General features: G+C 35.9%; 1 protein-coding gene across 1 annotated transcript in view; it reads right to left on the bottom strand.

Moving 5' to 3' along the window:
* Positions 1-23,656, bottom strand: part of LOC149080183 (uncharacterized) — a 44,222-nt gene extending 20,566 nt beyond the window's left edge. The window contains exons 1-3 of the mRNA XM_089239223.1: positions 23,472-23,656; positions 18,038-18,117; positions 6,141-6,503 (exon numbers count right to left, since the gene is read on the bottom strand). Of these exons, the coding sequence (XP_089095349.1) occupies positions 6,141-6,503; positions 18,038-18,117; positions 23,472-23,521 (493 nt within the window). The 5' untranslated portion in view covers positions 23,522-23,656. The remainder of the gene's footprint in view (positions 1-6,140; positions 6,504-18,037; positions 18,118-23,471) is intronic.
* Between the last annotated feature and the right edge of the window lie 260 nt (positions 23,657-23,916).

Here is a 23,916-nt window from a genome sequence, read left to right as displayed (position 1 = left end):
CTGGTCTTGAGATTCTTTACCCGCAAAAAGTTGTGATTATCTCATGTAGAACCAAGTGAAATACTGTTATAAACTGTGACACTTTTATTCTCAAATCATCATAAGGCTACACAATTTTAGTTGAACATTTTGGACTTGGCGATTACGCAGCTTGAGTGTGTTAGCGTTGGCCAAGTTTTATTATTCAAGTTCATTAATAATATTCTATCAAATATTGTGTACATAAAATTTGAACATAATGTGAATAAAAGTATGTGTATTTATAGCGCTGACTTGATTTAACATAACATGTGGTAAGGTGGAATATGTGCTGCGTAATTGCCAAATCTTAAAATATTCAACTAAAGGTGTGTAGCATTGGAGTGATTTGTGTGTGTGTGAATCAGTGACGTAGTTAATAACAGACTTAGCTCTACATCAGATACAACTTTTTTCGTGTAAAGAATCTCGAGACTTGGTTTCATTTTTTACATGAAATGTTTTTGATGGGATTATTATAGTGTAGAATATCTTTTTCATCTGCATGCATGGGAAATTCGCTGACCAGATCATATAAGAGAAGGAAGGGGGGGGAGGCGGAGAGACAGAGGATCGAAATGGATGATGATACGAACTTCGAAACTAGTTATGGGACGGAGTGTCAATGAGGAGGAATATACACGGAATCGTGCAAAGCGATTTGAATTTATCAATGTTACGAAAGTAAACCAGTAGTAGCTGTTAGAGTTGCGCTAGCAAAATGAGTTCCGATTTTGAAGTGCAACCCCATCACTTCTAGGAATCGGAATGATGGTGGCCGTCCAGGCACGCAAACAAGAACGAAAGCGGCCTCCCTTGTCCGCAAACGAAACTGGTCTTTGCACGCAAGAAAATCGCTATACTGTTTCGCATGGTAAGGTGGCCGTGCGGTCATGCAAACGAGAGCGAAGGCGCGACTGTGCAGGCACGTCGACAGAAGCGGAAGCCTTTGCACAATTATACAATTGGCCTCTGACAGTGAAATTGCAGTTCGTCGCTGTTGCGTCAAATTATTGGTTACCGTGGGGCTCTGTTTCTTGCAAAATGTAAACGATTATACTATAATTTATTCAGTTTCGAGGAGCCCCACGAGAATCAGAACAACGTAGAGCTTTTAATTTTTTTTTTAACAAAAAGTGCATTACAAAAATCAGGTTAGACGAACGTTTTCACTGCATACATTCTCTCGGTGCAAGACAATATTCTACGATATTGTTGAATATCTTTTTCATCTGCATGCATGCTACAAATTCGCTGACCAGATCATATAAGAGAGAGGGAAACAGAGAACCGAAGTGGGTGATGATACGAATTTCAAAACTAGTTATGGGATGGAGTGTCTATAAATAGCAATATTCAAGAAATCATGCAAAGCTATTTGAAGACAACGTTACGAAAGTAAACCAGTAGCAGCTATTAGACGTGCGCTAGCAAAGTGGGTTCAGATCGAAAACAGCTGCACAGGTCTGCTACGCTAGTGGCTGCCATTTCAACAAGAACAAAGACGGACGGACGGCCGCACGCAAATGAAAGTGAAAGTCGTTGCATAACTTTAAAACGCTTCTTACCAGTTCCCAATTGTTGCCTCAAATTATTGGTTACTGTGGGGCTCTGTTTCTTGCAAATTTAAACGATTATACTACAATTTGTTTTGAGAAGCCCCACGAGAATCAGAACGTTTAGAAGTTTTAATATTTTTAACTATAAAAAATGCATTAAAAATAAGCGTAGACGAACGTTTTCAGTGTGACAATTCTACGATTATATTCTAGAATATCTTCCATCTGCATGCATGAGACATTCGCTGACCAGATCATGTAAGAGAAGGAAGAGGGAAGAGACAGAGGATCGAAATAGATGATGATACGAACTTCGAAACTAGTTATGGGACGGAGTGTCAGTAAGGAGGTGTATGCACGAAATCATGTAAAGCTATTTGAATTTATCGAGGTTACGAAAATGAACTAGTAGCAGCTGTTGGACTTGCGCCAGTAAAGTGCGTTCTGAATTTGAAGTGAAAGCCCATCACTTCTAAGAATCGGAACGAAGGTGGCCGTCCAGGAACGAATGCGGCTACCTACTCGCAAGAACGATTGTCGCATAATTATAAAACCGATTATCGCCAATGGAGCTGTAATTCCACTGGTGAAGGGTGTGGTTGTGGCAAATTATTGGTTACCGTGGGGCTATGTTTCTTGTAAATTTTAAACGATTATACTTTTTTTTAAAAAGCCCCATGAGAATCAAAATTTGTAGCTTATTTTTTTTAATAAAAAAGACGGATGTTTTCCACTGCGTACGTTCTCTCAGCACATCATTCTGCGATTATATTCTAGAATATCTTTTCCATCTGCATGTATGAGAAATTAACTGACCAGATCACATATGAGGGGTAAAAGGCTTATATCCCTCATGGGACAGAGCCTGGACCACGGCTGGTCTTACAGATCACATATGAGAGAAGGGGGATGGAGGAGAGACAGAGAATCCGAATAGATGATCATACGAACTTCGAAACTGCTTACGGGACGGAGTGTCAATAACGAGGTGCATGCACGAAATCCTGCAAAGCCATTTCAAGTTGTCGATATTGCGAAAGAAACCAGTAGCAGCTGTTGGACTTTCACTAGCAAAGTGCGCTCGGAATTTGACATGCAACCCCAGCGCTTCTAAGAATCGGAACGAAGATCGAACATCGATCGAACGAAGGCCGTAACATCCTTTTCTAGAACCAACTTTAGGTACACTTTTGAGATCCTCATATCTCCGTATTGAAGTTGCTCAGGAACTTGACATTCTAGAGCATTTCGAAAATTCAAACTTTGATTTTCCTTTTTATCATTAATTTTTGAGAATTTGAACTCAAATCTGGGGGGGGGGGCACGGCAGCTCCCCAGCCGAGTCGATGTACTTACAAAAACAAGTGAAATCCCATCAAAAACATTTCATGTAAAAAAAAAATGTAGCAAAGTTTCGAGGTTCTTTACCCGTAAAAAGTTGATATCTAATGTAGAGCCGAATAAAATGCTGTTATTAACTGCGACACTGATTCACAAATCACTCCAAAGCTCTACATCTTTAGTTGAAGAACATCTTTTGACTTGGCAATTACGCAGCACGAAAATTTGTCGGCCGTAGTTAAGTTTTATTATTCACGCCATGATAAAATTCCATCAAGTACTGTTTACGTAAGGATATGTGTATTTATAGCGCAGACTTGATTTTACATAACATGGTAAATTGCAATATGTGCTGCGTAATTGCCAAGTCCCAAAATGTTCTTCAACTGAAGGTGTAGATCAGTGTTTCCCAAAGTGGGAAATATCGCCCCCGGTGGGTGATGGAATGGTCCGCGGGGGGGGGGGGGGGGAGTGCGATAGAATCTAATTTTATAACATAGGATCCTATGGGTTCGCTTGAGTTGTGGGCAGTGAGACAAAATTTTCTATTGAAGGGGGCGATGGAACAAAAAGTTTAGGAAACTATTGTGCAGAGCCTTGGAGTGATTTGTGAATCAAAAAGTGTCGCAGTTAATGATAGCATTTGATTTGGCTCTACATCACATATCGCAACTTTTTGAGGGTAAAGAATCTCGAGATTTGGCTACATTTTTTACACGAAATGTTTTTGATGGGGTTATGATCTTTTTGGAGAACATCTTTTTGCCATCTACATGTATGAGACGAATTATTTGACCAGATCATATAAGACTATGGTCCAACCTTTCGGGGTAATGTGCTTATATTCCGTATGGAGCAGAGCCTGGACCACATTTGGCCTTACAGCTCATATAAGAAGAGCGTAGTACTTTCAATGGACTAACCTTTGCTGCCGGGGTGGCCAACCATTGCCAAAGCCATGCCACAATCAAGATTATTTTCGATGCACGTGCCGCTCTACGAATTTTAAAAAGAAAACTATGTCTTACTTTTTTACAGGGCATTCCGTTCCTGCAAAATATTTTTCGGCTGCCCTCTTATTTCCGTAAAAAATGCTCAGTTTGTCTCTCTTTTGAGTTCTAAATTGTTATTTTGAGTCAAATTCGATTATCTCAATATATATTGTGTTTCTCTGTACATCGGTAGAGGTTCAACTTATTTATACTATGTTCGACATAGATACCGGAACCTCATGACTCAGGCTGCTTGCCCCCCACTCCAATAAACTTTGTATGTCGGCTTAGTATCCTCCCAAGGATTTGTCGATATACAATGTAATTGTATTATTCAATGTATGTCCTCATGCCGTCAATTCTGAATCGCGTACAATTCCGTTGAGACAGCGGTGGGCCATGTTCTGGTTAGGAGATAAATTTAAATACTTTATTGACGATTTATCATATTTACCAATACGAGAGCTGAAGATTACACATAATCACCGGTAAATGTGAAAAACAAAATTTATCAAACTTACAATAATGGTAGGTAACTATGCATAATTACCGAATTTATTCAATTTCAGTTACATACATAGAGGTTCTGTTTTGATTGGGAAAAATTATTGTGGTGGTTGGTTACTTTTCGTTGGTACTTATTGTGACCCTTGTTTTTTTCGGAGGAAAAGTGGCGCCATCTGTTGTAAAAATTGGGAAAATTACGTCAAGGGCTTGTGCACACTGGCATACATCTCCCTTCCTCATTTTTCAAATCTGGTAACCCTCGACAATACCTGCATGCCAGTGAGAGGGACAGACAGGAAATAACTACATGACGTCTGTGTTCAGAATGAACAGCGGGGCCATAGATAGAAATTTGTTTCGGTGGGGGAGGGGATCAAACCAATAGAACAACAGACCATGTCATTTCATATACAGTGAACCCTCTCAACAATGGCTTTCAAAGAGACCGAGCAAATGTTACCATTATTGTGAGGTTACCGTTGTTAGGAGAGGTTCAGTATTTCTGAAACATATACTAAATATTCTGATTGGTTGTATAATTATAACAGCTCATGTTACTTTATAATCAATTAGAAGAGGTTGTTTTGTAGCACGTAACATTTATTTCGCATTAAAGATATGTGAATTTTTTCGTGAAAAACTTTATTTGTGATTTTCCATATTGTTAATTTCATTCAAAAATTTCATGAAGAAAAATGCGAACAGCTGCGCAGTATATCCTCGAACATATATTCTTCAGAGCAGATTCACCTCCTCCGATATAATCAGCTATTTTTTGTTTTATATCTAGGGCAGTATTTTCAACTAGTGCTTACTCGGGAACTTTTAGTCACAACAGCATGAAAAAAAAGGAAACTCTAGGGTCTATGACATAACTACTTGCCAAATTCTAACCATAAATTCTTCTTTGTTCTTTTCTGGAACACATCTAGTGCGTACACCAGTTAGCATCTACTTGAGCAACCTAGGGGGTCCACGGATAACATTTTGGAAACCAGTGACGTAGAAATGTACCCGTAGAGTTATTTTTATGTTCGAAATACTCAATTAAGGAAAAAACTCCTTCAAAGCAAATCTTTGGGATTATTTTTCTCATGTGATAAAAAATGCATCATTTTTCTTTCATTTTCATTTCCAAACGTGACTTATTCAGAAATCGTTATACAGGGTGCCCTGTAAGTGCTACCATGGCCTTTATCTCATCAACCGTCCGTCGTAGATGTACGATTCCAATTTATAAAATTCTCAATAGGCATTCAAAAGTTACCCTGTACCAGTTTACTGTTATGGAAGGTTTTTTCTGACATTGCAGGGAGGTCGAACCCCTCTGGTCCCTCCCTCTCGCCAAGGCCTTGGCGGACAGTCATTATTTTGAGCATCCTGACTGTGACTGCACCGTACTTTTATAGATTAAGCGAAATGCTGTATTTTCTGAAGTATCGCATACCTCGATCGATTTCAAATTGGAGACTTGCTTTAATAGGGGTGAACGGGTAATTTAACTGACTGCTGGAGTTTATTTGGCTATGATTGGCTGGATATTCCGCATTCGTCTTTATCATGAATGTCCGTAGTTTGTAATTTGAAAATATGGGTGACCTAGAGCAGAGTGGTGATCTGAATTTTACAAGGTTTCTAGCAAAAGTTTAACTTGATAACAGTTTAACTGAACATCTGCGATTATTAAAGCTAATGTTTCTGTACATGGGAATCACATACTTACAGCCAAACGTAGTTCCTTCAATATTTTTCTTATTTTTTGTTCTACTGAAGTCCTTGTTACCGTAGGTGAGTGTTCTGAATGGAACACTGGGTTCTACAGTAAAAGAATAATTTGTTTGCATCCTTAATTGATACAGGTCCGCTTCATACCGACGCCTTCCGGATCTCTTCAGCACATCATGGATATTTGTTTTCTGTTTGGAGATGTCAAATGATAGCAAACGAGACCTACATGGGTCTTTGGACCTCCATGGCGTTCTTTCACAAACATCAACGAGGAACCCAGATGGTTCTGGTCCTCTTGGATAACTCCAAGTCAATTTTGCGGTTCGGTAGCCGGGCTCAACAGTTAAATCTTGAATTTCTATTGAAGAAAATAATCGATCAACATCTTACACATGTATATCACATTCGTGTAGGCACAAGTAAAAAATTCATGTAGAGATAGAATAAAAATACTTTGGTTTTTTTTATGTCTCGTAATATATAAGTTAATTTCACAATCATTAAAACTCAATTTTACACATTAAAAGCAAAAAAATTTGGATCCCCAGAAGAGAGATGAAATCACAAAGTATGATAGAGTGTTTATCTGCATATTTTAGCATCTTTATGGCTCCACTGTTTTAAACCAGTAATATAATGGCCACGACTAATGCAACTGTGAAATACCTAGCGAACTCATCATCATCCATTTTAAGGTGAAAAAAATCATTTTTTGACATGAATAGGGGAGAGCGGGGTTATTATACCGAACAGTGTCGGGAATTCCAAACACCGTTGTTCTCGGTCACTGTTTAAATCTAGAGGGTTCTGATTAGAGTGTTGCAGCCTGACGGCGTTCACCGTAAACTCATTGAGTGGGCGAATTCCTTTCTAACTGTGTTATTGCGAGTGGCGTGTAAAAAACAATTTTTTTTCGGAACTTTCGTTAGTAAATTGGTGCTAATTTGAATAAGGAATAAGTAAAATACGGCACTTCAAGAGAGGTGTCTAACTCAAACGACATTTGTCTTACATGTGGTGAATTCGGTAAGAACAAAGAACTCTGGTTTAGGTGTCGTTTGTGTTCTGGGTGGATGAGCTCAGAGTGCAGAGACTGCAGAAATTTTTATTTGTAATTTTTATAAGCAGCGTTAGGTTCTAAGCCAGTTTCAACTCTGCTGTTGATGTTATATTTTTGCTATTTTTTAAGAACATAAATACAAATGTTACTTAAATTTTTAGAACATGAAAAGTATTCATATCCATTGAAAATAATTACTAGTTTTATGTTCATCTTAGTTGTATATTTCCACAGGAACAATTGATTCTAGAGTTGATTATGTGATTTACATAATTAAATTAATTAATTTTATAAAAAACTACGTAACGGAAGCTACATTTCTTACTTAGCTGACTCCGTTCGGTATTGCCCCGACCCAAGGGGCGATTCCGAACAGTGTAAGCTCTTACAAAAAAAATGTATATGAAATCTTTATAATGTCAAATGTTTTGTGGTTTTTAGTAGGTAATGAAACAGGGTACCTATAGTAAATTCTTTCATGAACTATTTCAAATAATTCAGTAATTAGAGATTTCCCATAAGTGTTCGGCATTACCCCGCTCTCTCTCCTACGTCTTTTAAATCAACTGACGATATTGGGATGGTTCATTCGCAAAAAGTCGCGTGGCGAAATCCTTTAAACGCTCATATCTTAAGAAGTACCTAACGCAAGGTAAAACAGCAATGATATCGTCAGATATCAGGCCCCGTGGCCCTGTGACGTGCATTGTGCTTACCACAGATGTTTAATTTTTTCATTGTTTTGTGTTAGTTTGTATAATATATTTTCGTTTTTCTCTTCTTTTTTACCCCATATACTTTGAAAAAGTGTTCTCATGTTTGTTAGGTGGGGGGGGTAGATATATTGGTTGGCTATGGGAGGCTGTTGCTACTTTTTGCACAGATGCCCTTTACCTTAGAGGTTCCGTAAGGAATATAAATGTAAGTATTTGTCTGGTATTCCAAGTTCAAACTATTCCAAAGACAAAGCCGATGATAACGAAATAATTTCATTTCGTCAGTACCTAACACGCGATTCAAGACACAAAAAACGTATTCACATCAGAACTTGGTGCCGTGTCTATGACACCGCCTATCCCAATTTTTTGCTCATAGTGACGTCTAATCTTGAAAAAAAAGCCATAAGGAACAGCTATTGGGTGCAGCGATAATATTGTCGCCACACTTTGCACATATATGGCGGATGAGTCTGCTTAGGGTTTCCAGTGGCTATAACAATTAATCTAATGTATTGCACAAGCCAATGAGGATCATCGAATGGACGTCATAATCATCACAATCACGTCTATTTACAAAGGTACAAATAAATGATCGCCGTAGAAATCAATGTTAAAAGTGCCGATTTCTCTGTGTAAACGCGGAAATTTCTTGAGGGTTTTTCGTCATGGCAATAATAATTTTAAAATTGAACTCAATTCTCAGTTTTAGAACTCATAAGTTTTCTTAGAAGTAAGAAGCCGTGAAAATTTAGTTTTGAGTACGATATATGGGCTGCAACATTAGTTTCAATATTCTATTTATATTTCATTTAGTAAGAAAATGAAAACTTATGTGAATATATTACCTTTTAATATTTGGGGACCGCGTATAAACAATTGTCTGTACGTATACGGCCTTTAGTAATATAAATGACGTGTCTGAAATGAACATGTTATTCGAATATATTTTTAATTGAAAGTTTCTTTCTCTAATCAACGGTTAATGAGTTATTCGAGCTAAAATGAAGTTATGTTTTCACCTTGTATATGCAGTGTCCACTGTTATCGTTATCCAATGGCTATTTCCTGAACAGTTGGTTTTAGAGGCAAATTTCTATTAGAAAAAATGTTTCAGATGATACCGTCTCTCATCTCAAATGTCGTTTAAAATAAATTTAAAAAAAATGAATAAAAAAATTACAAAATTTAAATTTTTATACGGTCCTTTTTGTCCTTAAAAACCTAATTAGAAAGTTGTTTCCCTGTCTCTCATGAAGCCAACAGAAAAATTTCCAGCATAAATGAGGGTAAAGAGCGTTGTCCGTTAGTTTTTCCTGCTCTTTTATAATTTTTTTCTGATTTTGAATTCAAATATCTCACCAAAAATTTCACTTAGAAACATGGAAAAGTTTTTGTTGGCCTCAAGAGAGACAGGACAACAACTTTCTAATTGAAATTTAGTGGACAGAGGGACCGTATAAAAATTTAAATTTTGTAACTTTTTAATTAATAACTTTTTAGTTGAACGGCACTTAAATTCATGGGCGACATCATTTGAAACATTTATTTTCTAATTGAAAGCTATCTCTAAGACCAACGGTTCAAGAAATAGCCATTGGACAACAATAAGAGTGGACACCCTATATACTGTATAGCCCTCCGAGAACGTCCATCCCTTTGGGAAAGAGCACAAACCATCCCAAGATGGTCTCTCTGGGCGATCATCGGTCATGTCTGTCTGTCTGTATACTGTACAGACATATTTTAAAAACACCCGTCACATTTCAGTTTTTGATTTTGATGTCAGATGAAGCCCCCAAATTATATAACAATACCGTGTGTTGTTTTTTTAATGAAGGCTTATAGAGACTTTACTGTGGTACCCTGAATTAATAAACATCAACTTTTACGCAATCGCTATTTGTTTCAAAGCATGAGCGTGGCTTTTTTTCCATGATTAAACTTCTCACATTCGTTAAACAAGCCCAGACACGCGATCTTCATGTCGAAGAATAAAGGATAAGAATGCCTGTCGTGAATATTTTATAAAAGCGTGGTGAAGTAGAGAGACATTCAACTAATGGAACGGAATAACCGAGGTTTCTTAAAGCTTCCAGAAAATTAGGAAACAATCGAGGAAAACGATCCTGCTTGGTAGATCCTAAAAATAGAAAGGAGCATTATCGAATGCCATTCCTGCTATTTCTTTAATGAGATCACATTTCCAAACTACTTGGTAACATTTTAGCAAAAGAGACCTGCTACTATCTGTAATGAAAAATTTGAAAAATTTAACCAAGAACTCGAAATAATATTAAGGAAGACATACACTTATTGGAGATCATCTATGCAAGTGAGGGGAGGGGGGGGGGTCTTTATGGTTCCCAACCATAAACTAATCGTTCCAAATCTTATTTAATTCCCAAAGTTATTAGCAACATTGTTATATACATATGTATGAGCAACAAATAACAGATAATAACTAAAGACAATACAGTTACTTTTCCCGTTAAATTACACGAGTCATTTTTTGTTGTGACCACGGTCAATGAAGATGTAATTAACCAAATGAAGCATTTCTTAAACCCTTTAAGCGGCATTGGACGAGATATCTCCCCCATTAACAGCGTCGTACTATAGCATTGACAAGCCCAGATATTATGGAAAGTTGATTTCTCAATCAAACACTTTTCCCCTATACCTCTTAGTTTACACCAGCTGAAAATTGGAATAAAGTCTAATCTATTAAAAAAGATATGGAATTTTGAAGGGGGTTTAGTGGGCTGCTTAAAGGGTTAAAAAGTGGGTAAATGTTTTTTCTTAGAAAATACTTTCCTATTGAATTAGTACCACACATCACCTGAAAATTTCTCTCATAAAATGTATAGCATATCAGCGTGCATTCAATTGCGTTTCCCACAACTCGCACGTGAACTCACATATAAACAAATACGTATATCACCAAACACGCAGCACGTAATAGAAAACGTATCCATAGAAAGATACGGAGTTTGTTATGAATACCAAGTCCAGTAATGTTTCCACACTTACCGTAGGTGTCCCTTGTTTTAAAAATACAAGACATGGCGTTTCTCTTTGCACGAAAGTATTTTTGCTGTTAACTCAAAAGAAATTTCGTGTAAAACTCGTTTATTTTTACCTGGTAAAGAACACGAGAATAACAAACTTCTTATTTGTTTTTTTTTCCTGAATGTGAAAGCTTTACTTACGAACAAATTTTTAATACTGAGTTAAAGGATGTGTGTGTGTGTGTGTGTGTGTCAGGCCAAGTACTTATGCTTACAGAATCGGCTTGGTATCCTTGAACTTGGATGAGCATTACAAAAAGTATTTTTATTAAATGATTAGAATGTGATTATATATCAATGCGATGAAATGAATCTGGCTTAATTTTTTACATTTATAGCCTGTGGGTGATTTTAAAAATAATCAGAGGAGGGATTAATAGACATTTTTATTTTCAAGTTTGTATCAGTTTCCATCTAATAGTATGTTAATATTGAATTACTGGAGACTAACAAGAACTTTGATACCTAGGAAAAGACAAAATTTGTTTTTCTGATTGCATTTTTACCCTAGGACATGAATTTTATACGACCAGCCCGTAGGAAAAAGAAATTGCTAAAGTTATTAACGATGTGTTGCTAATGATTCGCCGTTTTTTTTTTTTTTTTTGCTTAATGTCTCACAAGCTAGGAATTTTTATGAATTAAAATGGTGGTCTAATTAATTTGCACACGACAGATTCATAATTAAAAAGTAAGCATCTTAATTACCGTTCTATACGAATACCTATTGATTGATTTACCGGGACGTAATTAATATTAAACTTAACTCCTGGAAAAATAAGACACGATAGTTGAGAAGCCCGAAAACTTTCAAAAAACTCAGCAGTGAGGGGATTTTTAGATTTTCATATGTGGTAAAAATGTAGTACAGTAGACTCTCGATAATTCCACCGTAAGCTAATCCGGCCCATCCAGTAATCAGGCGTTTTCTTGCCGGTTCTTCTGTTCCCTTGCCGGATCATTTTCTTTTAGGAAAAACATACGCGTGTTAACTTCCGTCCATAAATACACGAACTAGATAAAAACACGAAGACAAATGAAAAAAAAATGTATACATATCCTCAAGGGACTATATACTATATGCCCCATATAAAGATCTCATCTATGAAGAGTGTTAGCTTCTTGTGGATGTGGAAAATTTCGAAAATGCCACCACATGTCTTTGCGTGCGTCTGCTGCTCAGGGAAAAACAATATACCAAACAAAATATTCTGTATTCTAACACACCCACCCATCCTGTCAGTTTAGTTTTTACTTTGATTGTCAGTATCTTTCATTTGTGAGCGTCTTGTCTGCATGTCTGTTGTTCCTCTTGTGTATGGAATAGCATAAAACATTAACTCCCATTCAAAAGAAATGAGATTATTAAAAAGCGTGAGAAAAGAGGAAAGTTGGTTGACCTTGCCAATGAATATGCCTCGCCCCGTGCACCCCTAGTTTCTTTTTTTTAATCCAACGGACTAATACAATCACCAGGTATAATTATTATTTTTTTGTTACGACAAAAATGTACAGATTCATTATGCAAAGTCATTTCAGTAGAAAAAATTTATACATTTTTTTTTTAAATATTCCAAGTTCTTATTTAAAGTTCAATTCATTTTTGGCTTTATATGGCATTTTGTTAACAAAGTTCTGGCGTACAGTAGTTTAAATAATTAAATTCGGTATAAGTAATCTTTCCCGTAATCCAACGTACCCTGGCCTGATATGTGCCGGATTACCGAGAGTCTACTGTATATTCCACCAACAAAAGGAACCCACCCACCTACATATGAAGGTTTTTAAAAGCTGGCTGATGAATTTAGGAAAGAAAGAAAATTCAACTGCCCTTGCGGGGAATAGAATCCACGTCCTCTCACTTGCCGAGTTAGGGCACTACACTACAAAGCCAACGAATCTCAGTCTTACCTTAGAGTTCGTGTGCACAGAACGTGAACCGTACATAGATGGTCGGACCTAACTCAGGGTAAAGCTCACAATGCATGTGCTCACATCATCTTCACAGCCAGCTGTTAAAAACCTTCGTATGGATAGTGGAGAGAGAGACATCATTCTTGGATAAGTCTCTATCGGATGGCAGTGTCAGCAATTGTGAGCTTTGCCCTCAGTTAGTTCTGACCGTCCATGTACGGTCCCGTTCTGTGCATACGAACTCTAAGGAAAGACACATATTCGTTGACTTTGTAGTCTAGTGCGGTCACCCGGCAAGTGAGAGGACGTGGATGCGATTCACCGCAAGGGAAGTTGTGAATTTTCCTTCTCTCCTAAATTCATCTTCGCATCAACCAGCTGTTGAAACCTTCGTGAGGAAAGTGAAATCATCCTTGGAAAGGATCTACATATATGTAATTAAACGAACCTCAGAACTGTCAAACTAAATGAAATAATAAAAACAATGGCTATTTGCAGGGTGATTCAGAAAAGATGAGTAAAACTTTAAGAGGGAGGTAGTACACACAAAAGCAAACAGAAAAAAATAAAAAATAAGTATTATTATTTTTTTTGTGTTTTTTTTATCTTAAAGTTCTTCCCATCTTTTCTGAATCACCCTGTATATGTGCTGTAAGTGCTATGAAATTTCACTGATATTTCTTTTGTACACGTTTATGTTCATGTCTAGTTTCTTCTGTCTTATAGAGTTTGAAACGCATAAATTTCTTACATTTTCGCACGTAAATGATAAAAATTATTCATCAATTACATTTTTATTGAAATGAATCGTTGCGAAATGTTTGTCAAAATCTAAATAAAATATTGAAAATGAATAGCTCTTATTGAAAGTGAACTAAAGCGTAGTTGAACTCGACAGGAAATTGTATTTGATGCAAGAGAATAATCTTCTGGAAAAAAAGGAAGATTAACGTTCTTCTTCCACATTTACTCTACCATAAAAGTACTCCCACATAATATAAAATAAATAAATAAAAAATCTAGCTTTGTATTTCAATAAGGAGCTTCAGGAATTTGCAGCCTACGTGTCCAGAAGTTTAAGTGTACGTCGCTCAAGCCTGTCGACGGTTTTTCTGTTCTCTTACTTTTAACACTCTGATGGTCAGTTCCACTTTCTGAATTCACTGTTCACCGAGAAAAAAATGTCGTCAGCTTTTCATCTCTTGCAACGAGTTCTACAATTACAATGTCTGAATAATTCATCAGATTTTTAAGGAACGGCGACAAAATTATTTGAAGAAAAATTTTCCGAAACTCCATTTAATTACTCTGCTTTTGTGAATTGAAGTTTCTGTTTTGAGGTCATTATGGAACTCGTCTTCACAAGTCTACGTGGATTTTTGTTCAAATGAAATGAGAAAGCAATAAAATTAAGCCGTTTTCATTTTTCATTTCCTTCCATTTAAAAATGTGTAGGATTTTTTTTTATTTTACAGACTTAAGAATTTTGAATTCTTTCCATAACAGCAATCGAGCCGAGACAGAATATATTATAAAAGGATATTATTCTCGTTATTGTTCGTTATTAGAGATAATTTTCAATTTTTCACGTAAGAAATATATTTCCAGCGATATTTAGAAAGTTGTCGGGTGATTAAATTCTCTTTGGAAATTTGGTTGGAGCCACCGAGATGAGATTGAGAAGATGAACGTTTGTTGCCTCGACGTAAAATCGATCCACCGCTTCTTCTGTTACGCGGCGAGCATTATATATGGTGTATGCATTAAATATGGCCATATAAAGCAAGTTCACCATTCTTAGAAAAGCAGCGAATAATTTTGCTGAAAGGCAGCAATTCTTCAACCAGCTTTCTCAGGGTGTTAAAACTCATAAATTCATATATACAGGGTGTCCTATGAGTCCTAGTATGACCTTTATCTCATCAACCATCCATCGTAGAGGTATGATTCCAATTTAAAACATGCTGAACAGGTGTTCGAAAATTACGCTGTACCAGTTTCGAGAGTGAAAATACAATGTATAACAAAATTATCTCCCTGTGCTCCAACTTCCAATTAAAAAGTTGTTGCCCTATCTCTCTTGATGCCAACAAAAAAATTCCATGTTTCCAAGTGCAATATTCGCAGAGATATTCGAATTCTAAAAACGGAGGGAGTTAGGGAAAGAACAGTGTTAAATGCTGGTAAAACGGTTTTCTGCATTTAACGCTGAAAAGTCACTTTTCTATACGTCCAGCATTATTGTCTAAATTTTCATTATACGTCCTTGTGAAAAAGAGGCTTTTTCCACTTTTTTTTCTAAATTAAGAATATCTGATTTGACGCAGTCAACTAGTAAAATACCAAAACCAAAAGGAAATTCTACTGGAAGTGAAAGAGTGAACTGATACTGTACATGTGTCTCATTAGCAGACCTGTTGCAAACGGTTATTTTTTTAACGTCTCACCATTGTTTTCTACTGCTTCAGAAATAACACTGGGAAAGAAAGCGTAAAACATAGTGGAAAATAAAGGAACATCTAGTATAGTCGCCTTTCAAAAAATTAAAATTATTTTGCTTATGGCTTTGCCGCGTTTCCATAATTCCCAAAAACAGACAATAAACAAATCCTTTTAGAGACCGCATTAAAGGGTTCATCATCTTGCTAAATTCTTAAATATCTCTCTCACAACTGTTTACAATTATACTAAAAATTATGGTTTTTGAGGTGACAATATTCATAAAACAATAATTTCAGTGACGTCTTTATGAATTGAGGTTGCGCTCAAACTCATGAAAGACATTTAACATTAAAATGAGTAGGAATGAATTGCGATCGAAGCCAACGTCGTATAAACGGGGTTCCACTGTAGTACTAATTAATATGGCTCTAGAGTGACACAATGGTGTACAACCAAGTGCAGCATCTAAATAAATTATACTAATCCCAAACATCTTACAAGAACTTTTGTGACAATTTAGGATTGCCTTGACGCCACTAATAAGAAGAAAAACAGCAGAAACATGAGACGTATGCGTACTCACATCACATCTAGGGAGTAATAAGTCACGGGCCACCGACCCAAGAAAGCAGACGTGACTTGACGCGTCTGTGAATAATGGCTCTGGTTTTACTGACCTAATGAGCGATGGGCCGTCTCTAAAGTCATCGTTCCTACCCGGTTTTATTACAGCATACCGTAGCAGCTCTCACATTATTTCGTTATGTTTCTTCTCCCTTCTATAATGTTCCCCACTATTCCAAGTAAATCTTAATATAAGGTTGAAAATATGCTGATATAGCTTCACCATTATAAGCTCCCACTATTCATGTCTTTGCAAAGTCAATGTTTAGTGCCTCGTATAATAATGTTCCTTCATTATGATTTTGTTTTTTGAAAATTGTCGAGTTTCTCACGAGTGGGAACAGAACAATGGGAATAGTTTTAATGCTCAATGATGTAACGCGCCATAACTGCTGTTATTCTCACTTTGGTAGTCATTTTCTCTGTATCGTAGCGAAAAATTTGTAACGCATTCATAGACTTAAATATGTTCACTTTTATATTGTTGATGGTTCGTAGCATCATTTCACGACGCAAAATTTATAGTTAAAGGTAGGGCCAATTGGCTGGAACTCCTAAATATACAGGGTGTTTCAAAAAGAATCACCCGATTTGAAATGCGTATATTACGAAAAATATTGAATATATAGACACTTAAGATTTTTATACTACATGGCTAATCATAAAGTTTTTTACAAACCAAATTAAAGGTACTCAATATGTCCACCTTGGGATGCACGGCATATGTCTATAGGGTAGCCAAATTCGTCCCAATCTTTTGGGAGCATGTTTGCATCCACTGCGAGTGGATTTCTGTGGACTACGTGCGAAACTCTGTCGTATGCGCTCCACATTTTCGTCTGACATGCGGGGACGGCCAGGGGATTTCCCTTTACACTGACAACCCGTGTCTCGGAATTGTTTATACCATCGCCTAATGCTCTGAGCGGTACGAAGATCAACACCAGGGTATTGTCGACGAAAAACAGGATAAACAGTTGTTACGGACTCACACTTCACGAAGCTTAGAACACAAAACAATTTCTGTTGTGCAGTCGCCATCTTGACAAACACTGAAGTGGCGGGCGAAGGAAGAGCGTTAGCGCTACTTGTCGGCAACTGCGTGAAACTCAAGATTTTCTTCTTTCCACCTATATATTATTCGATCAAAACGGATTAAAAGCTTAATAGTTATGATTTTTTTAAATCGGATCATTATTTTTGAAAGGCCCTGTACTGTATACGTAAATGTATAGAGTGACATGAAATTTCGAAACATACAAATTAACCCGTTAGTAGGCAAGCACTGAAATATTCAGAAGAGAAAAACTTTGAGGAGGTCACATTAAGCAAATGAAGTACCCTGAATGATATTACATGAAAAGAATCGTCAGTATTTAAAAAAATATAGGAGAGATGTTGCACTTCAGGGAACACACGGTATTTATATGATTTATGCAGATTCGAATAGTGCAAAAATAGCATTTATTGTTTGCCATCTTACTTTTCTATCATTGTTGAAGAATGCACAGCAATATTTGTGGAAGTTTGTGATCTAGGAAGTGCAAGAGTCTAAGCTAATAATTGATGTTTTAGACGCGACTCTTACTTATCTTTTAATTTTACTAAACAGTATATTCTGTTGCACGTGACCTACATTGTTTGTTCACTTTACGGCTCTATATATATATATTCATTATCGTCTTTCTTTATTATATTTCAGAATTTCATATTCCCACTTCACTTTTTTCATAAAAAGAAAAATAGTTATCATGTTATCATGGATATGCTTCAACCCTCGTATATGAATTTTTTACTGAAATTTTAATAGCGCAAAAGTTTCTATTTCTTTTACTTCATCATAATCCTAATTTTTACACTATTGACATAAATAATTAAAAAATTCTTGTCAAAATTGATGTACTGATACTAAAGAATTCATTAGAATTTCACGTTTACTGACAGCGTAATACTGTGTGTGTGTGTGTGTGTGTGTGGATTTGTCACTTAAAAAATAATCAAGTCACAATGAAAAATTTTTGTATTCCATGTAATGAAGTGATACGAAGTGATAATATTCACTTACCATAGTTATACTGAAATTGAGATCTGGAATACCCCATAATACACCAAATTAGTAGTATAAAAAGACCCGTTTTGTGACTCCTGAAAATAAAACAAAGTAATTAAAAACCATTAAAATCATCAGCTAATAAGTTGATCTCGTCCATATTACATTTAAATGAAGGAAACTAAAAATAAAAATAAAGTTTCAGTGTTTCAGAGAATTTGTATTACGTGGAAAAGTTTTACTTCTCTATTAGTGGAAATATTGGAGTATATATATAAAAGTGAAAATAATAAAATTTCACTCTTCTATCATTCTAGTACTCTCAATGTTGAATCTATGCGGCGTTATGTGCATTCTCTTATAGTACTCGTAGTAATGAGATTTACCATCAGGATGTGAGTTTTTCACTAAAAGCTTTTCATAACGCAATTTTATCTGCTTTGATCCAGGTTGAAATTGGGAAAAAATATTTTGTGCGTTTAGCCTGTATGAGTGCATGAAATAATTACCATATGTTAACACTCAGGACATATAGTAAATGCTTAGCTGAGGGGGCACTTGTCAAAAATATTATCAAGAGGAGATAAAGTGCTTGAACAAACTTGTTTGATAGTACGGCTCTAAATTTTCAAAGTATTATTTCCATTAAGTCGTATGAACTTTAATGCACCGTCCTCACATTCCATAAAAGCGCCCTTTGATATTTTTCCTAACTTAATTCACAATACTTGAAAGCAAATTTAATTTCATATGGTCACTATTCTAGAACTTTTTTTTACTAAAATTTCATTTGTGTTTTTATGCAGGTGATTACTTAATTCCCCTTACATTTTAATGGCGAACCGTTGATCCTACATTATTATTATTATTATTAAATTATCCAAATGAAGTTTAGACCTCAGATAAGTCATGCGTATTGGAAAGGGTTACATAGTTATTTAAAGTTAAAAAGATTAACTTTTTATACGGAGACCCCGTGCTCAAAAACCCAATTAGAAAGATGCTGCCTTGTCTCTCTTGAGCCCAAAAAAATGTCACGTTTCCAAATGCAGCATTCGCTGACATATTTGAATTCAAATATCAGAGGAAAGTTGTGAAAGAACAGCATCAATGAGGGACAGAAGCGGTGTCCGTAACTTTATGCTGTTCTGTCCCCACTTCTCGCTAATTTATGAATTCAACTATCTCAGCGAATGCTGCATTTCAAAACGTGGGATTTTTTTGTTGGGATCAACACAGACAAGGCAACAACTTCCTAATTGGGTTTTGAGCACGGGGTCTCCATATAAAAAGTTAATTTTTTTTTATTTCAGCAATTATGCAACCCCTTGCAACGTGAATGACGTATCTGAGTTCAAAACACGTTATTTAGATAATTTTTCCAATTAAAAGTATGCCTCTAGGATAAACGGTTCACCAGTAAAATGGGGCAAAGCGGGAATTAAGTAATTCATTCATCATCCTGTATACCAATTTTCTTCAAGTTTCACGGATTATGCATATTTATTGAGTGTAAAACTAGCAATATTGGTAACGCGCATTTTTTCTCTCTTATCACATTAGAGTCTATCAAGTACGTACGTTATTAGTTGTCCCTCGCAGGTCTTTAAGCTTTGGAGGCTTAATTTTTTAGTTACAAATGTATGTGAAATTATCATTTAAAAGGTCTCCTTTAAATACTCAATTTTGTTTCCTCACGAATAAATTTGTCAATGGAAACGAAACAAAAAGATAAACAAACTATCAATATTTCATCACTTTATTTCACGTATCGCTCCGAAAGTATATGCTATCTCTATTTGGGTCGGTGACATGGCGATGCTCATCACGTCATGCGTTATATGATTACTCAAATTTTCACACGCATAAGAATTTCCACTTGATGTCACAAGAATCTCTTCGAATCGATTCAGCGCCTAGCGGTTCAAGACGTGAGCTAAAAATATTATCTTGCTGGTTTTAGAAGCGCATCATTCGGAGAAAAAGTAAGGGAACTCATGAATGATGGTTTTTGGATGGTAGTTGATGGAATATCAACTACCGTTGATATTACACCGCTCCTTATGCTCCATATTTTTATCCGGCATAAATTTGACCGCATTTACCTCTTTGGTATTAATTTCAAAAGACTAATATAATATAAAGTAGATGATAATATCATCTACTTTATACTATATTAGTGCACATTCTCTGCATATTCCTCTATAATGTAGAGATATAGAGGAATATGCACGATTTTCTGTACATATTTGCTGAAGAGTTTCATACATCAGTCTGAATTTAATCTTCCGCTTAACAATGTGTCGATGTAGCAGACAATGACTGTACCCTTTTTCCCCTAATTAAAATCTGATCTTATTATTAATTATTTTATTGTTCTGTTTATTAGTTATTATATTGTGTGTTATTTTATTGTTCCGATTATTAACTATTTTATTCACATTTCATGAATATGTAAGAAAAGCTTTAGCAATTATTTTTTGACGTCTTGGATATTTTTTACCAATAACCTATATTTTCGAAATATTAGCAAAAGTTACGCATTGTTTAGAGTATTTCACTTTGTGTTTATTCCAGTTAACATTAAAACATGACAATTTTTTCCTTTGCAAATTGATTATATTTGTTATTTATGCGTTGAGACGTGAAAACTATGCTTCTCGCAACGTTTTTCCTTAACAAATATGAGTATTTGTATTTTTTCATATTTAACTTTAGCTATTCCATTTCACAGTGCAAACGTTATTGAAATTTCAGTAACAAGTGATTTTTCGCCTATTATATAATAACGTGTTGCTAGATTTTTTTCCCGGTTCCCTTTTTTTTTTTTTTTTTTAAATTTAGAATCAAAGAAATTCTCCTAATATATGAAAAACACTGTCTGTATCCCGAAAGAACTCATGCGATTCACAATGCGTATGAAATGCTCTGAAATTAGACGTCAAAGAATATGGAAGTAGGAAGTAGATATACATGCTTTTAGTATGATGGCATGTGTTTGTATTCAGTGGGCCTACACCCAGACTGGTGAACCCACGTGCATCGTATGAAAAATGAACGCGCACACCAACGTTGAACAGACAAGTTCATCAAACGGAAGGAAAGATAAAAAAGAAGTCTCGTTTGTTTTGTGTAGGAGCAGTCACTTGCACGTCTCGTGTTTGAACTTCTTTATGCATAAAGTCAGACATCTTTTCTGTCCATACAATGTGGCATCTTAGTTCTTCAACGTGAATTCCAAATATTGAACAGTCCACCAAGAGCGTACCCATCATCTGAACTAGAGGGGGAGCAACTCACCGATACTAAATTGATACGTCTGTGCTGTGTGCCAATTACTACACTTTAATTTCTCTTCTGGGGGGGGGGGGCAGCTGCCCCCTCTGTCACTCGCTGGATACGCCCATGTAGTTCACATATCTTCCACGCATCAGTTGAAATTAAAGCACTTCAAAACTGTTTTTGTTTTAAATAAATATTTTTATATGGTACAGCCTCGATATTACAAGTCTCAAAAGTCGAGGTTCTGAATAATCCAAAGTGAGCTCTAGAATTTTTTGAAATCCCTTTTCGAAACCTCTCTCTTTCCGTTTTTTCTGACGAGAACGCGTTGCGTTTCATTTTTCTTAAGAATGCTAGTAATCTCAGTTTTAAAGGGGGTCTTGTTTGATTCCTAGACTAAGGACTTCAGAAGATTCCACGTCAGAGCTTTTCACTGGCTCCTCTATAGAAAACTTATAGTGTAAAAATTTTCCTATCTGGCCCCAGTGTAAAAAAAACCCGTCATCCTCCCTTATAATAGAGCTATCAGTTTTGGCAGCACTGATCTGTGTGTGTGTATGAAACTAAGCCCTTGAATTAAGAATAAAACAGATTCAAAAAGAGCAAGTACGAATAGGCGCGCGTGCGGTAGTCCAGGTCAATAAGGTACTCGCCTAAAGTACCAAAGGATGTTTAGAGGTGTCGCGAGTTCGATACCTGGTTCGTCCTTGCCAGCAAAGCTTTTCTGACACAGGGGTACAAAACAAACGGCGACATGACCACAGAAAAAATTGCTACCGCAGGGAGTCCCCCATCGACGGGGTTAGGGCACCAACCTATCGATGAGTATAAAAAATAAGCCTGCCGATCGGAATCGGCAATAAATTGTAGGTCCCGGGGTCTAATTAGCCCTCGTGCGCAGAAAATGACCGTGGTGCGACTAAAATGATCAAACGAATACGTAAGTTCAAAGGAAAAAATTAGAACAAGTACATTTCATCAAATGAGAATGAAGAATCGTTTTCTATTTATTGTTTTTCGGATAATCCGAGATAGTCTCGATCCCATTTACCCCGGATTATCGAGACACTTCTGTATCTAAAAATAGTAATGATGTATAACTATATACATTTATTTCTTCATATCACGCAGCAATTTTTAACTCATTTTTGCAGGAAATATGATGAAATTTGGTTAAATATTCCTTCAATATTAATAGTTTTGCATAACTAAAACAATTTGAATGATTTACATACTATGAGAAAAACATGTTATAAATATATATATATATATTTTACTTAGTAAAATAAAAATAAATGTTTCACAGTCGTTACTATAGTCGTAAATAATGCGTTTCATAATGCATGTAAGAAGTATTTTCGAAATTTATCTATGGATTTTACTTAAAAACACTGGTAATTATCCATGTGTGTCAAGCTTTTTAGATTGAAATTTTCGTTACGCAACAGTCATTAAATACAGTGGAGAGCTAATTGCAGATGGAGAGTTAGATTTTGATTTCGATTTTGCAGACATTCATGAGTGAGTTGCGAATCAAACTCATTCGTTTCGAACCGGAGAGGAATGCAATAAATGCGGCTGTAAAATGAGAAACCATTTCAATCTAATAAATTCGTGAATTTTAAAAACGGACGGTAGAGTATCATTTTTTTAAAGAGAAACATATAGAAACATCTTCTCCTAAAATGGAAACAGAGAGTGAAAAAAATATTCATAATGAATTCCGCGAGACCCGGTAATTTAAAACATAAAACTAGAAATGAAATCCGTAAAGGTTGGTTTCGTGAAGTTACCACAGAGTCATTAATTACACAAATTAAAACTGGAATTGGAAGTAATTTGCATATTGCAATGATAATAAATATCTGACCAAATTATAATTTACATCACGAGCAGTTTTTCTCGCACGCAATATTTCACGGAATAAAAATCGCATTTGGCTGAGGTAGAAAATTATTTGATATAGATATATATGAATTTCAAATTATTTTCCTCTGTTTCAAAAAAAAAAATTATTAGTTTTTTACGGAAATTCAAAGAGGGTAATTTTAGAATTCTCTTGCCAAGAGAGAATTCAAAATAAATATTTAATGCAAATGTAATCGGAGATGTAATTTAGATCTTCAGTAATAGAAACATCAATTACGAGATATTCTAATGCACATACCTCGTGTAATGATTTGCAATGTCGAATGGCATTTGAAGGATAGGCACCATGGTGATGTTCCTTCATCAATGGTTTCTACTAAACTGATATCAACACCAACTTGAGAGAGCCGGCTTCTTGCACTACTTCTGGTTTCTAGTAGTGCGACAGAAAAGAAGGAAAAGAAAACTAGTTCTTCCTCTATACAACAACAACAACAACTTAGTCTGTATATAGTAGTACTATATTCATCAGCAAATGTAAAAGACAAGATGGTAAGTATGAATGGTTCATCCTGAATTTGACTCCGCTGCTCAGTGAAGTGACCCGAATTTTAGCCTTGGCCTTGGTTGATTTAACAGAAAAGGAGGCGAAAAAGAAAATGTGCCAGTCGGAGTAATAAGAAGCAAACTCATGTTAGATTGGCGTGACTCGCGTCGGTCATTCTCTGGTTTACTGGGTCATG

The sequence above is a fragment of the Pholcus phalangioides genome, unplaced genomic scaffold, assembly GCF_987345545.1.
Source record: "Pholcus phalangioides strain wild (caught in Gottingen) unplaced genomic scaffold, Ppha-v1.0 ptg000011l_1, whole genome shotgun sequence".
In the NCBI taxonomy this organism is placed as follows: Eukaryota; Metazoa; Arthropoda; class Arachnida; order Araneae; family Pholcidae; genus Pholcus; species Pholcus phalangioides.
The sequence above is the reverse complement of the archived record's forward strand: the minus strand, read 5'-3'. Positions and strand labels throughout refer to the sequence as shown.